The sequence below is a fragment of the Tauraco erythrolophus genome, chromosome 10, assembly GCF_009769465.1.
Source record: "Tauraco erythrolophus isolate bTauEry1 chromosome 10, bTauEry1.pri, whole genome shotgun sequence".
In the NCBI taxonomy this organism is placed as follows: Eukaryota; Metazoa; Chordata; class Aves; order Musophagiformes; family Musophagidae; genus Tauraco; species Tauraco erythrolophus.
Genome location: NC_141474.1, coordinates 30,624,990 through 30,637,180, shown reverse-complemented (window position 1 = coordinate 30,637,180; position 12,191 = coordinate 30,624,990). Strand labels below are relative to the sequence as shown.

General features: G+C 48.8%; 1 protein-coding gene across 1 annotated transcript in view; it reads left to right on the top strand.

The window, feature by feature from the left end:
• The window catches only part of PLPP3 (phospholipid phosphatase 3), a 45,255-nt gene extending 34,391 nt beyond the window's left edge, over positions 1-10,864 (top strand). The window contains exons 5-6 of the mRNA XM_086617765.1: positions 5,115-5,291; positions 10,739-10,864. Of these exons, the coding sequence (XP_086473891.1) occupies positions 5,115-5,291; positions 10,739-10,864 (303 nt within the window). The remainder of the gene's footprint in view (positions 1-5,114; positions 5,292-10,738) is intronic.
• Positions 10,865-12,191: the final 1,327 nt, after the last annotated feature.

Genomic DNA, 12,191 nt, shown 5'->3' with positions numbered 1-12,191 from the left:
CCTGGCTTTGCTCTTAGAGCCCATTCTGAATTATAATGTTTTCAAGTTTGCTTCACCTGATGGAGACGGGTGCCAGAAAGCTTTAGTCAGTCTGTTAAACGATACCCGGATTCCCACGCATCCCACAGGGCTTCACCTGCGCCGTGGGGCTGGATGTGCCCAGATGTTTGGTGGGCAGTGGATGGGTGACCATGGCTTCCCCATCGCCTGGCACAGCAGTGGTGCCCTGCAGTATCCATCAAGGAGAAGTGGTTCGACCACAGGCTCCCAGTAGAAAAAACAGGTAGATGCCAAACCTTGGAGGGCTTTGGGGTAAAAATCCCATGGAAAGGCACTTGCAACACAATAAATCTCCTGGGATTTAGTTCTAAACTCTGGGACTTCAGGAGTAAGTTTCTCGCAGCCTTCTTGTCACCAAGAATACTCAATTAACATCAGGCTTTTGTATAAAAAATTTAAAAGGGGAAATTACGCTTGGATAATCCTCTTTGTCTTAACTTTCCTTGCTTTGTTACTCCTTGGCTGAGCAAGCCCATAATACATATTTATAGCAGGCAGAGGAAAGAGTAGGGATGTAACAGCGTATTCCACGCAGCCCTCTGGACCTGACCCACACCTCTCCATTTGGTTTCGCTGGATATGGGGAGTCTTTGTGGAGAGCGTTCCCCTCAAGCACATGAGACCATAATGTTGAGATTTTTTTTAATTTTTTTTTAACAGCACAAGTTACCTGAAACCACACAAAGGTTAGAAATCTCTTCAAGGTTAAAACCTTTAGCTAGAAAACTAAATTTATATGATAAAAGCTAAATTCATATCCCTTGGCAATGTTGGCTGATTCTGGAGAAAAGGGGAGTAAAATAGAGCAGCTTGCGTATTTAACTTGCTTGGTGGGTGAGGCTGAAGATCAGAATGGGTTTTGGTGTGTTCTACTCACTTTAGATGAAAAATTAGGGATGTTGCTGGTTTTGTGTATCTGGGGGCGTGAAGCTTTGCACTGGGGTTTCTCACAGATGAGTGAAGGTCTCAGTGCCCTCGTGCTGCTGAGCGATGAGATGCCCATGCAAAGGAAACTCCGTGGTGGTTGTGGACTTGGAGTCAAGTGACCTAAGTAAGTGATAAACTGGATAATATCAGAGGCCAGGGCCAAGGTGTGAACTGTGTTGCTGAGCTGATGGAGATGCTCCTGATGAGGTGGGAGGATGCTGTACACCCAGCAAAGGCAGGAAGAAGCAAACAATGCATCTCTTTAGTGCCGGGAGGTCTTTCCCCTTCTGTCCTTTTCCCCTGGCCATCTTGGTGCTAAAAGCCAAGTTCTGCAGTTCTCCTACCTCCAGCTGCCTTTGCCCAGCTGGAAAAGCGTGTTACACCGAGGCGAGTTCAGATTTGAGATATTTTGGCCCCATACTGCTTTGGTTACCTCTCTGTTTGCAGATGGGACTGGAGATGGAGGTAACTTCAGGTCAGTCAGAAACAAGACCAGCTGTTTCCCAGAAGGAAGCCTTAGCTGTGACTAAGGGACGTGGTCGATGGAGTTGAGCCCTGTGGTGGGGAGGGTGTGAACAGGATGGGAATTCTGGATGGCAGAAAGCCCCGGGAGGCTGGAGGTGATGCTTTTAGTCTGTGTCCCATGCCAGCTCCTCCTCAGTGGGTTTCCTTGGAGGTTGCATGTGGCCACGGGCTGTCCCCATCACCACCATGGAAGTCCCCTGGCAGAAGAAGAGTGATGTGATGTCCTTCAAGCCATCTGCTTTGTGGTAACTCAGCCTCTGCCAGGAGACAGTGGATGGGAGCTCCAAATAACTCCTGCTCTGTGTTATCACATTTCATTTCATCCACCCTCACTCCTGTTGATGCTCCTTCTGACTTTGTCTTCCCAGTGACAGTCTGTGGGGGAAATAACCCTGGTTGTGGTCTTGTTCTTCCAACCCCTCCCAGGAAGGCTCCATCCAGCCCCACATTCCCATTCAAATCTGGCAATCCTTAGCAGGCAGCACTTCTGATTTACTCCCAGGTTTTAAAAGAAAAACCTTCAAAAGCAGATTTTCAGAGAAATTGCCAGGAATTTCTCATTTCATAGTAATAGCACTAATTCCTGGTTTAGGGAAATTCTGATCCTTTCAGCCCCCAAACTCCCTTTCACTTTTTGACCTTTTCTTAATGACTAGGTTTTTCTTTCCTACTGAGGGCAAAGTTGAGAGCACCCCAAGGCTTGCCTCTAAAGTACTTAGGGATCTAAAGTACACGTGTATTTCTTTTTTTCACTTTAGTCCCAAAAGTAAGTGCTTCATTGTGTTTCAAACTCAGTGTTAGCTTTTTATTGCTAATTTTTAATTGATACTTTGCTTCCTCACCTATAGATGACACATTTAGTCCAAGCTTTTGGAATGGAATGGATGTTAAGGCTGTGCAAAAGAGACACATGACAGATTATCTGACAGCAAATTTCTTAAGGGGTTTGATGTGATAGAGCCTCAAGACTGAAGATAGATGTTAGGTTTCAAGTCTTCCTGGTAGAACTAGAGTAATAATTTAAAATATGTAACACCTGTTGCAGAGCAAAATTAGCTGCAGCATACTGGAACCTGAGTTTTGCACTGTCACCTGGGTTGGGCTGAGACTCTTGAACCTGAAAATAATTCTGCACCTAAATAGTAGAATCACAGAGTGGTTTGGGTTGGAAGGGACCTTAAAGATCATCTAGTTCCAATGGCAGTAGAAGCACATTTTATATCATTTGTGTGCTTTAAAAATACTGCTCACCAAAATGCATTCAGCTCTGGAGACCCAACACAAAAATGACATGGAGCTGTTGGAGTGAGTCTGGAGGAGGCCACAAAGATGATCTGAGGGCTGGAGCACCTCTGCTATGAAGACAGGCTGAGAGAGGTGGAGTTGTTCAGCCTGGAGAAGAGAAGGCTCTGGGGACCTTCTAGCAGCCTTCCAGTACCTAAAGGGCCTATAAGAAAGCTGGAGAGGGACTTTTTGCAAGAGCCTGTAGTGATGGGACAAGGGGCAATGGCTTTAAACTGAAAAAGAGGAGATTTCAATCAGATTTAAGGAAGAAATTCTTCCCTCTGAGGGTGGTGAGACACTGGAACAGGTTGCTCAGAGTTGTTGTGGCTGCCCCATCCCTGGAAGTGTTCAAGGCCAGGTTGGATGAGGCTTTGAGCGACCTGATCCAGTGAAAGGTGTCCCTGTCCATGGCAGGGGGGTTGGAACTAGATGATCTTGAAGGTCCCTTCCAACCCAAACTGCTCTCTGATTTTACAGCTCCAGCTTTCCAGCTCAGTGGTGGCTGAACTTTACCTGGAGGAAAAGCACCTCCTCATCGGTGGTGATGTTTTGGGGTTTGGGGGTTTTTTTTAGATCTTTCTGGGCAGAACACACCTCCTAATTTTGATATGTTGGTTGTCAACTCCTCTTTCTCCCAAGCATAGAAATTATCCTCGCAAACCAGAGAACCAGTCCAGTGGTCTGTTCACCGGGATCCATCAGCATGGGTTTGCTGGGGGGATCTAAAGAGCTGGAACTCATCCCGTAGCATCTTGTGCACAAGTTTGCATGGCATGGGGTTTGCACGGTGGTGGGGTGGCTCTGTTCCCAGACTCGGGCTTGTTTGCAGATATATATTTTTCCCTGGTATCGTAGTGTGCAGTAGCCAGCACTGAGCTGTTTTGGTACTGCTCTTTTCTGTGTTAATTGACTAACAATTTGGATAATTTGGAGCATCTGCTCCATTCAATTGACATGATGTTTCATTTCCCCTAAAAAGCCCAGTGTGTGTTCTTTCCAAAAAGGGGTAAATATAATGCTTATGCAACAGCCAAACATACTAAATTGGCCAAAACGATGCTTACCCCTTATCAGCTTTCCAATTAATTCTGCTTTATAGGTAAATGGTGTCATTAAGTATTTTGGTGGTTTGGGGGAACCCAGCAAGAGCTTCATTCCCTTTTATATCAAGGCAGTGTAAACTGCTCTGAGTGCATAAAAGGGATCATAAATAGGTATTAAACCCCTTCCCAGCCCTCTGATGTTGCAGAGTCCCACGAAGCCACGCTGGCTCTGACTTCCAGCGCCTCGTTGAGGATCAGGCAGAAAACACCCGCTGCGGCTGAGCCCACGGGCAGTGGGTCCGAGCTGCGGGAGCCCAGCAGCATTTCCCAGGCACTTTTACACTTTTGAAGCCATCGAGCTACTCTTTCCTCCCCAAGCCCGATGGTTGCCACGGCGTCCCTCCCTTCCCGCAGCCTTCCTCCCTGCGCTCGGCCCCGCTCATCTGCGGGTGGCCCTTTTCCTGTCCACTCTTCCCACCCAGCTTCCCGGTTCCCACAGGAACCGGCTGTGCCCGCCGGCCGAAACGGAAATAGGCCTGATATAGTCACGAGGAGGGGGACAATGTCCGTTTGACGTCACATCAGCTTCGTCATTTCGGGTCAGGCCAGGACCTTACTGCGTGGCTGTGTGGTACATCCCTGCAAACCCCATGGATCAGGCTGGGAAACGTTGATGGCAGTGGTAGAGGATTGTATTTGTTGTATTTTGCATCCACGTCGTCAGCGGTTGCGACTGTGTCTAGAAGTCCTCGGGGCTGGCTCCTGAGGTGTGGCGTGCTGCATCGGTTCCTGATTTTCCTAAGAGAGATGCTGCAGGTCCTCCGTGCTCCAAATTTGGGACTTTGCTTCTGTTACACACTGATTAGCAGTAGGAGAAATTTCTTCACTCGTCCTGAAGGGATGTTGTTTATGACCTTGATGGACGTGGAGGCTGAAGCCGGGCCAAGGGGTGAGCCAGGATGCAGGAGGGTCCGAGGCTCCTGGCCCTGGCTGTGCCCACCCACCTCTAACCACATCCCCTCCATGGGATAAATCTCACGAGCTCCACTCCCCTTGGCATGACGGAGGCCACACGTTTGCAAAGAGCATCCTTCTTGACAACACCTCTCTCTTTGGAGAACCAAGGGAGGTTCCCTTGGGGCAACCACGGGGTTACAGATGCCCCACAGCCAGCCCCACCGAGCACTTGCTGCCTGCAGGACACTTTGGGCACAGCTTCTCCTTTGCCACCCTCAAACTAATGCAAACTTTTCTGTTTTCCTCTCTTCTCCGCAGTTTTATCTGCAGGCCAGATTCACGTGGAAGGGAGCCCGCTTGCTCCGTCCCCTCCTCCAGTTCACCCTCATCATGATGGCATTTTACACCGGCCTGTCCCGTGTGTCAGACCACAAGCATCATCCCAGCGACGTGCTGGCAGGCTTTGCACAAGGAGCACTGGTGGCTTATTGCGTGGTGAGTACAGCAAACCCTACGAGGAACGGCAGTGGGGATGGTGGGGGGGGGGTGGGGGGGGGTCCCAGGGGGAACAGCCGGCGCCTCCCCAACCGCTGCTGCTCATGTAACCCCTCCTTCCAGCTGGGGAGGTGGCAGGAGGCAGTGCACTCCAGGGATTTGGCCCGGTGTCACCCTTGTGTGACGTCAAACGTCATTTGCAAGTAGGACGCAGCTCGAGAGTGGAGCACCCTATCAGCCTGGTGATGGGGTCTCTGATGGGCACCCAGCGGAGGAAGGTGTGCCCGCCGGTGCTTTCCCCTCTCTGTGCTGGAGGGGCGAAGCAATTCTTGTCCCCCACCAAAACCCAGCATATTCAGTGAAAAAATACTTTGAGCTCCAGGAGGCTCTTGGGGAAAGTGCCCCTTCACCCAGGCACCTCAGGGTGCAGAAAAGGTGTTTGGGCACTGCTTGGCCAGCAGCATTTGCTTCTCCAGCTGCTCTTGGTAACAAGCGTCAGCTCGTTTGCAAGTCTTTCCACCAAGACCCAAGTGGGGAGTCTCAAGTCGTTGGGATTATGGCTCTTCCCTGCACAATCCAGCCAAAACCCATCCCCTGGGAGCAGGAGCTGCCCAGCAAGGGGGAAAGCCGGGTGCCTCTCTCGGTGGTGGGTTTTTAATGTACCGAAAGGGCTCGTGAGAAAACGGCAAACAAAAGCCTTCGCCCGCTTGTCCACGGCTGCCGGGCTCGTTCTCATGCAATTTATTTCCCAAAGAGTGACCTGATTGCGCAGCCCCGTAACTCGAAGTGACACATGTAAATGTTTTAATGTGGGCAGGGTGGGGGGCACCGGATCGGGTCACTGCCTCACATGAAAACAAAGGGGCTGGGGGCTATGGCCGTTCCTGTGTCTGTACAAACTCCTGACAGCAAGATTTTAACAGCTTACCGCTTTCTTGGTGTTTTTTGTGGTTGGTTTTTTTTTTAACTGATCTGGAAGTGAAGCAGCCCCGGAGGCACGGAATTAAGTGTGCTAATGTTATATTTTGCAAGGAGAGAAAATGAGTTACTTATGTACTTTCCACTCATTGATAATATTCCAAAGCCAAGACAAAAACGTCATTGTCGGGAAGTTTTTATGACGTATTATTAACTCTCTGAGCAGTAGCTGTTGGGTTTTGCCGTTGCCGGATGCCAACATCCCATGTCGGGCAGTAAATTCAGAGGGGGGAAACTAGAGATGCACGTGGTGTGTGTGCAGAGGCACGCTGTGGCTGTAACGCCTTCTCGCACCAACGGCCTTACGGGCCCAGTGTCCTTCATACCGACGTTGTCAGGGTGTTTCTCTCAAATCCTGGAAATCTTTTCCTCTCCTAGCAGTCAGCTATAGCGTTGTGATGGCGGTGCTGGGGAGAAAAGACTTGGGCAATGTGTGGGGATCGATGACACAGCTCGTCTTGGTGCAGGTGCCCAAATTTGTATCGTGTGGGTTTGTCAAGACACCAAGTGCACATGACCAGGCACTTTTACAAGGAGGTATTTACCACTCCGTGTGCCTTCCTGCTTTGGAATGGGGACAAGTTGGGGTTGTTTAGCCTAGAGAAGAGAAGGCTCCGAGGAGATCTTCTAGCAGCCTTCCAGTACGTAAAGGGGATCTACAAGAAAGCTGGAGAAGGGGCTTTTTGCAAGAGCGTGTGGTGATAAGACAAGGGGTAATGGCTTTAAACTGAAAGGGGAGATTTAGATCAGATCTAAGGAAGAAACTCTTCCCTCTGAAGGTGGGAAGAATTGGAACAGGTTGCCCAGAGAAGTTGTGGCTGCCCCATGCTTGGAAGTGTTCAAGGCCAGGTTGGATGAGGCTTTGAGCAACAAATCTAGTGGAAGGTGTTCCTGGCCATGGCAGGGGGCTTGGAACTTGGCTTGAAGGTCCCTTCTAACCCAAACTGTTCTATGATTCTATGATTCTACAACAGCAATATATAGGGGCAGTAGGGACAGGCGATCCATCTGTGGATTCCAGCAGTGGTTTCACAAAGACAATAGCTCTCCGGATGCTCGGGACAGGCGTCTGGTTGCTTCCTGGCTGGGATGAGCAGCAGGGCTGGCCGTCCCCTCCCGGTCCCCCGGCAGCTGGAAGCTGTGCTGGGAAGAGGAGGCTGCGGCAACGCTGGGGTTTTCCTGTGTTGAGGTAAACCAATGTAGGAAGCAGCTGCCTGGAGTTTCACGGGCAGGCTCAGGTTTGCCCATGAGCCCAGGGCAACCTGTGCTGCTTTTCCCAGCTGGCTGAGGAGGGAGTAGTTGTCTCTGCATCCTTTTGCAGCCATGGTTTGGTGACTGAGGACATCTTGGCAGGGTTTAAACCCAACCTTTGTCCAGTTTCATCAGCTTGTAAAGAACCATCCATATGTTCTTGTTCTCCCAAACCTGACTTTGCTGGCGTGAGCCGTTGCCCAGGAAAGACTGGTAGACTTTTCTCACTTTTGGGAGGTGGCAGCAAGGGATGATGGGAAGAGTCATAGAATCATTTGAGTTGAAAAAGACCTTTAAGATCATCAAGTCCAACCTTTGCCTCAAAACTCCCTGGAGTTTGCATTAACTATAGAATTCGGCAGCTTTTTGGTGAAATTGCTGATATATCAGAGCAGTTACTGGTTTATCCTGGAGACCCTTGCCCATCTCTGGGGTCCAGCTCTCATGCACGGGATGCTCTGAAGCAGAGGGAGGAACCTGGAGACTCATCACCTCCAACCCACCCTGGGTGCTCCCAGACACCCCTTCCCCCAGCAAAGCTCACTCTGATGACAGTCAAGGGCCGTTAAAATACTGTAGTTATCAGGCTGTAATTGTCAGTAGAAACCAATTGTGAGTTTCATCAACGAGGGCTTCCAGAGCTTAAATCCAGGTTGCGCTACAGCAGACACGTTTGTCCTTCTGTGCCTGAAATAATAAGCAGAAGACGGCCGTGTCAAGCGCTTCCAGCTGACGAAACATTCGGGCTTGGATCCAGGGTGAAATACGATGAGGATTTCTTCAATGGAACTAGTTTTTTATCCGTGTTGTAGGCAGGCTGCTATGTGTGGTGTAGTTTATGCCTCATCTGATGGAGGGAGGAAAGGAGAGGTGGCAGGACATGTTCCTGGTGTTGCTGTGGTTAGCTCGGATGAGATGTTTTAGCCTCTCTGTATGTGATTAAACATTTCTTCCATATAACAAAAAAGAACAGGAGTTGGGAAGTGGCAATTTAAGATACTGGCTTACTTCGTATAATAGGCGCTCGGTCTTCTGCTGTCAAGTTTTCTTTATGGGTGGAGAGCACCTTCTACAGGAAATGGAGCTAATCCAAGTGAAAAACTTTTGCGCGTTTATTAGTCCTTTTTTGTGTTAAACAGCTCAAGCATTAGGAGGATTTAACACACTGTTTTAGCCCCCAAAGATCACGTTTCATGATTCCTATAAGTGTTTATATAACCTCCAGCCATGTTAAAGTGAAATACAGTTTAAAGAGGAATGGAACCTCTTACCCGGTCTCTGAATTAGACCCTGAAAAGCAGCGAGCAGCCCAGTAAAGGCTAAAATACCCAAGATGACACTCCACCATAACTCATTCCTGTCCAAAATAAGGACCAGACTTGGTGTAATCCCCATATGCTTCTTGCCCTCAGCAATCTCCCCCCATAAATTGATTTGTCACGGCTATCTCGGTGCAGCAATTGGACATCTTTTTGATTGAATCCAGCTCTCCGAGGTGGGCAAACAAGTGGGATGGCATCAGTGATGCGCCGAGCCAGCCCGGGGGTTTTACTGTTATTAACGACCCCAAAAGAGAACCATTACCAGGGAAATTCAACAGGCTTTCACAGTGCAATGCTGCAGCAAGAGGCCAGACTCCAGCTTGTGATCCTAGATGGGTTCAGCTGGATCCTGTTATTTAACCAAAAGCACAAATGCTGCCACTTGAATGCCCCGTAAACCGCTTTATCGGCTCTCTTGTACAACTGGGCAACCAGACAGCAAAGTATACACCAAAAAAAGAGCTGGTTTGTGTGTCAGCTCCTTCCCTGCTTTTCCACGAAGCAATAAAAGCCGAGCAACACCAGCTCAGCTTCCTGCATCCCCGGTTATAATTGTGGGAGTAGATTACCGCTTACAGCAGGTTCGCTGTCTGCTCAGCACGGTTCCTTATCTGCCTGTGCTGATAGAGACTTGCAAAAGTTGTTTCCAAGGACGACTGGATCTGCTGTGTAGGGCTCTGGGTAGCTAGAAAACGTGGAGATGCAGAAAAGAAAACCTTTTCTCCCTCCCTGTGGTACCCAGCCTGGATGTACTAATCTAATATTACTCCTTTGAGCACCTTGGACTTTTTTAGTTATTTCGCCCCTCCGATTTATCTTGTTACTTAAATGTTGCATTCATGTGCTGCAGGAGAAAACTCAAACGTGCTGCTAATTCCTACAACGGTGTGGTGGGTCTTCAGCTCAGCAAACCCACAGCTCGATCTGAATTACTGGTGCTTAAGGATGTCCGAGATGAGCTGGCAAATCCGGGCTCGCAGGGGCAGCCAATGGCAGGACCAAAGTTTGGGGTTTTTGCCAGCTAAAAAAAATAATAAATCCTCACTACTTTTTGTACTACCCAGAGGATCCGTGCTGTCTGACCTTTTTAACTTATTTTTTTTCCCTTCTGGTGCGGGGCTGAGTTTTGGCAAGGGAGAAAGTGTCCCAGTCCTGGAGGACCGATAAACTTTGTGCAGCGGCTGCCAAGGGAGGATGTGGACGTTTCCTCCCGGCACTTTGTTTCTTATTGTGTTGCTACGTCCCGAAAATTGCCAAGCGCTGGCTTTTTCACATCCGGAGAGGGGGTTACATCACGGGATATTTAGGACGAAGGAGTCAGGAATAGCTCCTCTCCTTAGGCTTTGGCTTCAGGACCAGACCCTGGCTCTGTACGGATGCCTTGGTGGGGTACGAGGAGAATGTCAGTCCCCTTTGACTCATTGCTGATAACTTTGAACACAGCTTTGATTTGAAGGCTTTTAATTGCCTACCTGATGTCTGGCTGAATGAGTAATTTCAATGCCGTCCCTAAACCCACTCGCTGTGAGCCAGCCCGACCCTTTGGAGACCTTTGTTATTTTATCAGAGCGCGGGCCGTCTATCTGTTTCCTGACTTTTCAACCCGTTCAGCAGAGGTTTGGGTGTTGCACTCAGTGATTACGCAGTGAGAAATGAAATTGTTCTGTAACAATTTTACGCTGCGTTTTGTGAGGTCTGAGCCTTTTTCCATGTTGTATAGAAAGGTGGTAGCAGGCGCTCGGGATTTCACAGCTATCAGTGTTATGGGCAGGCGTTCAGTAGCACAAAAAGTGCTATTTTTGCAGCTTAAAGATATGTATCTGTTCTATAAACCTAATTTTTGACCGGAGCATCACCCAGTGTGGCTAAGTTTGCCTTTTCTAATTATTCCTACAGGCGTTTTACGTCTCAGATCTCTTCAAACCCAAGATAAAGACTTGCCTGCCTCCACCACCCATCCGGAAGGAGATCCTTTCACCTGTGGACATCATTGAGCGGAATAACCATCATAACATGGTGTAGACCTTTGAGAAACCGGATGGGTGTTTGTATTTTTATTTTAATTTTTATTTTTTTTTTTTCTAAAAATGACTGCTGACAGCAACTACCTGCTGCTCTCAAATCTCATCAGACAGTAGAATGTAGGGAAAGACTTTCTTGCCCAACCAGTAAAGTCTTACTCTGTGGTCTTTTCAACTTGCGACACTTGGATGAAAGGGGTGGTGGTCAACTAAGTCAAAAGCAACAGCGAGAAAGGAAAAAAAAACGAATGAACAAACTAAATACAAAAGCCGAACAAACAAAGAGGTGCCGGAGTTCTGGATGTGCAATTGGTTTGAGTGTTCATGTTGTAGTGAACGCCAAATTGTTCATAGCCTAATGAACACTAAGGGATTTTTTGGGAAGCTGGTCATCTTAATGTTTTTTACTATGAAGATTTCCAATGCCTGCGAGGAGAAAAAAGAAAAAAAACCCAACACAACAAAACACAACAACCAACCAACTCACGACTAAATTGTGTAGCACTATATACGAGAAACAGCACTGAGTCAAGATCTGAGATTGGTTTGTAAGAGTTGCATTTTTCTCTTTTCGATACTAGGGTATTTTTTGTCTCCTCTATTCCATACTGTGACTTAGTTTAGAAGAAGCTTGCCCCGTCAAGGATCTCTGAAGGGTCTCTGATCACGCTACACGCCTTCTAACCAGCAGTCCTGAGACACACGCAGCAAGGATGGATAACTCCATCCTCTGCGCAGAGAAGCCACATTTCTTCCTCTCCGCTCGCTCCCTGCCAAGGGTTCATCCTGCCTGAGTCCCCAGGGGTGCGCAGCACCCACAAATGGCCCTTCATGGAAAGAGCATCCTCCGCTTCCTGGCCATCCTCCCCTCCTTCACCCCCAAAAAAAATCCCAGCAGATTTTCTGCGCGCCCGCGGGAGCTGGCGGTTCGCAAGTGGGTAGCGGCAGCTCTGCTGAAGACACGTTCGCACTACGACCTCGGGGCTGAGTCCCGGGGAAACTTTTATTCTGCAGTTTCGGGACGGGCTGCTGGGCGGCACGTCCCAGCCTGGGTGTCAGTCAGTTTGTGCATCCTCCTCCTCCTCCTCCTCCTCCTCCTTCTCCTCCTTCTCCTCCCTTGGGCACCCCCGTGTGTGCCAGGGCAGGTTCCAGGTCCCGTGCTCCGCTTGGTGACACCCGGTGGTAAATCAGTCGTGCCTATATCGAGTGTGATTTTTTTTTTTTTGATTTTTTTTTTTTGCCCAGAAACCACAGGTTCTTGGTTTGCAGCCCTTTCACAGGGCGCGTTTGCAAAGGGATCCAGCAAAGCATGCAGAACAGCCATTTGC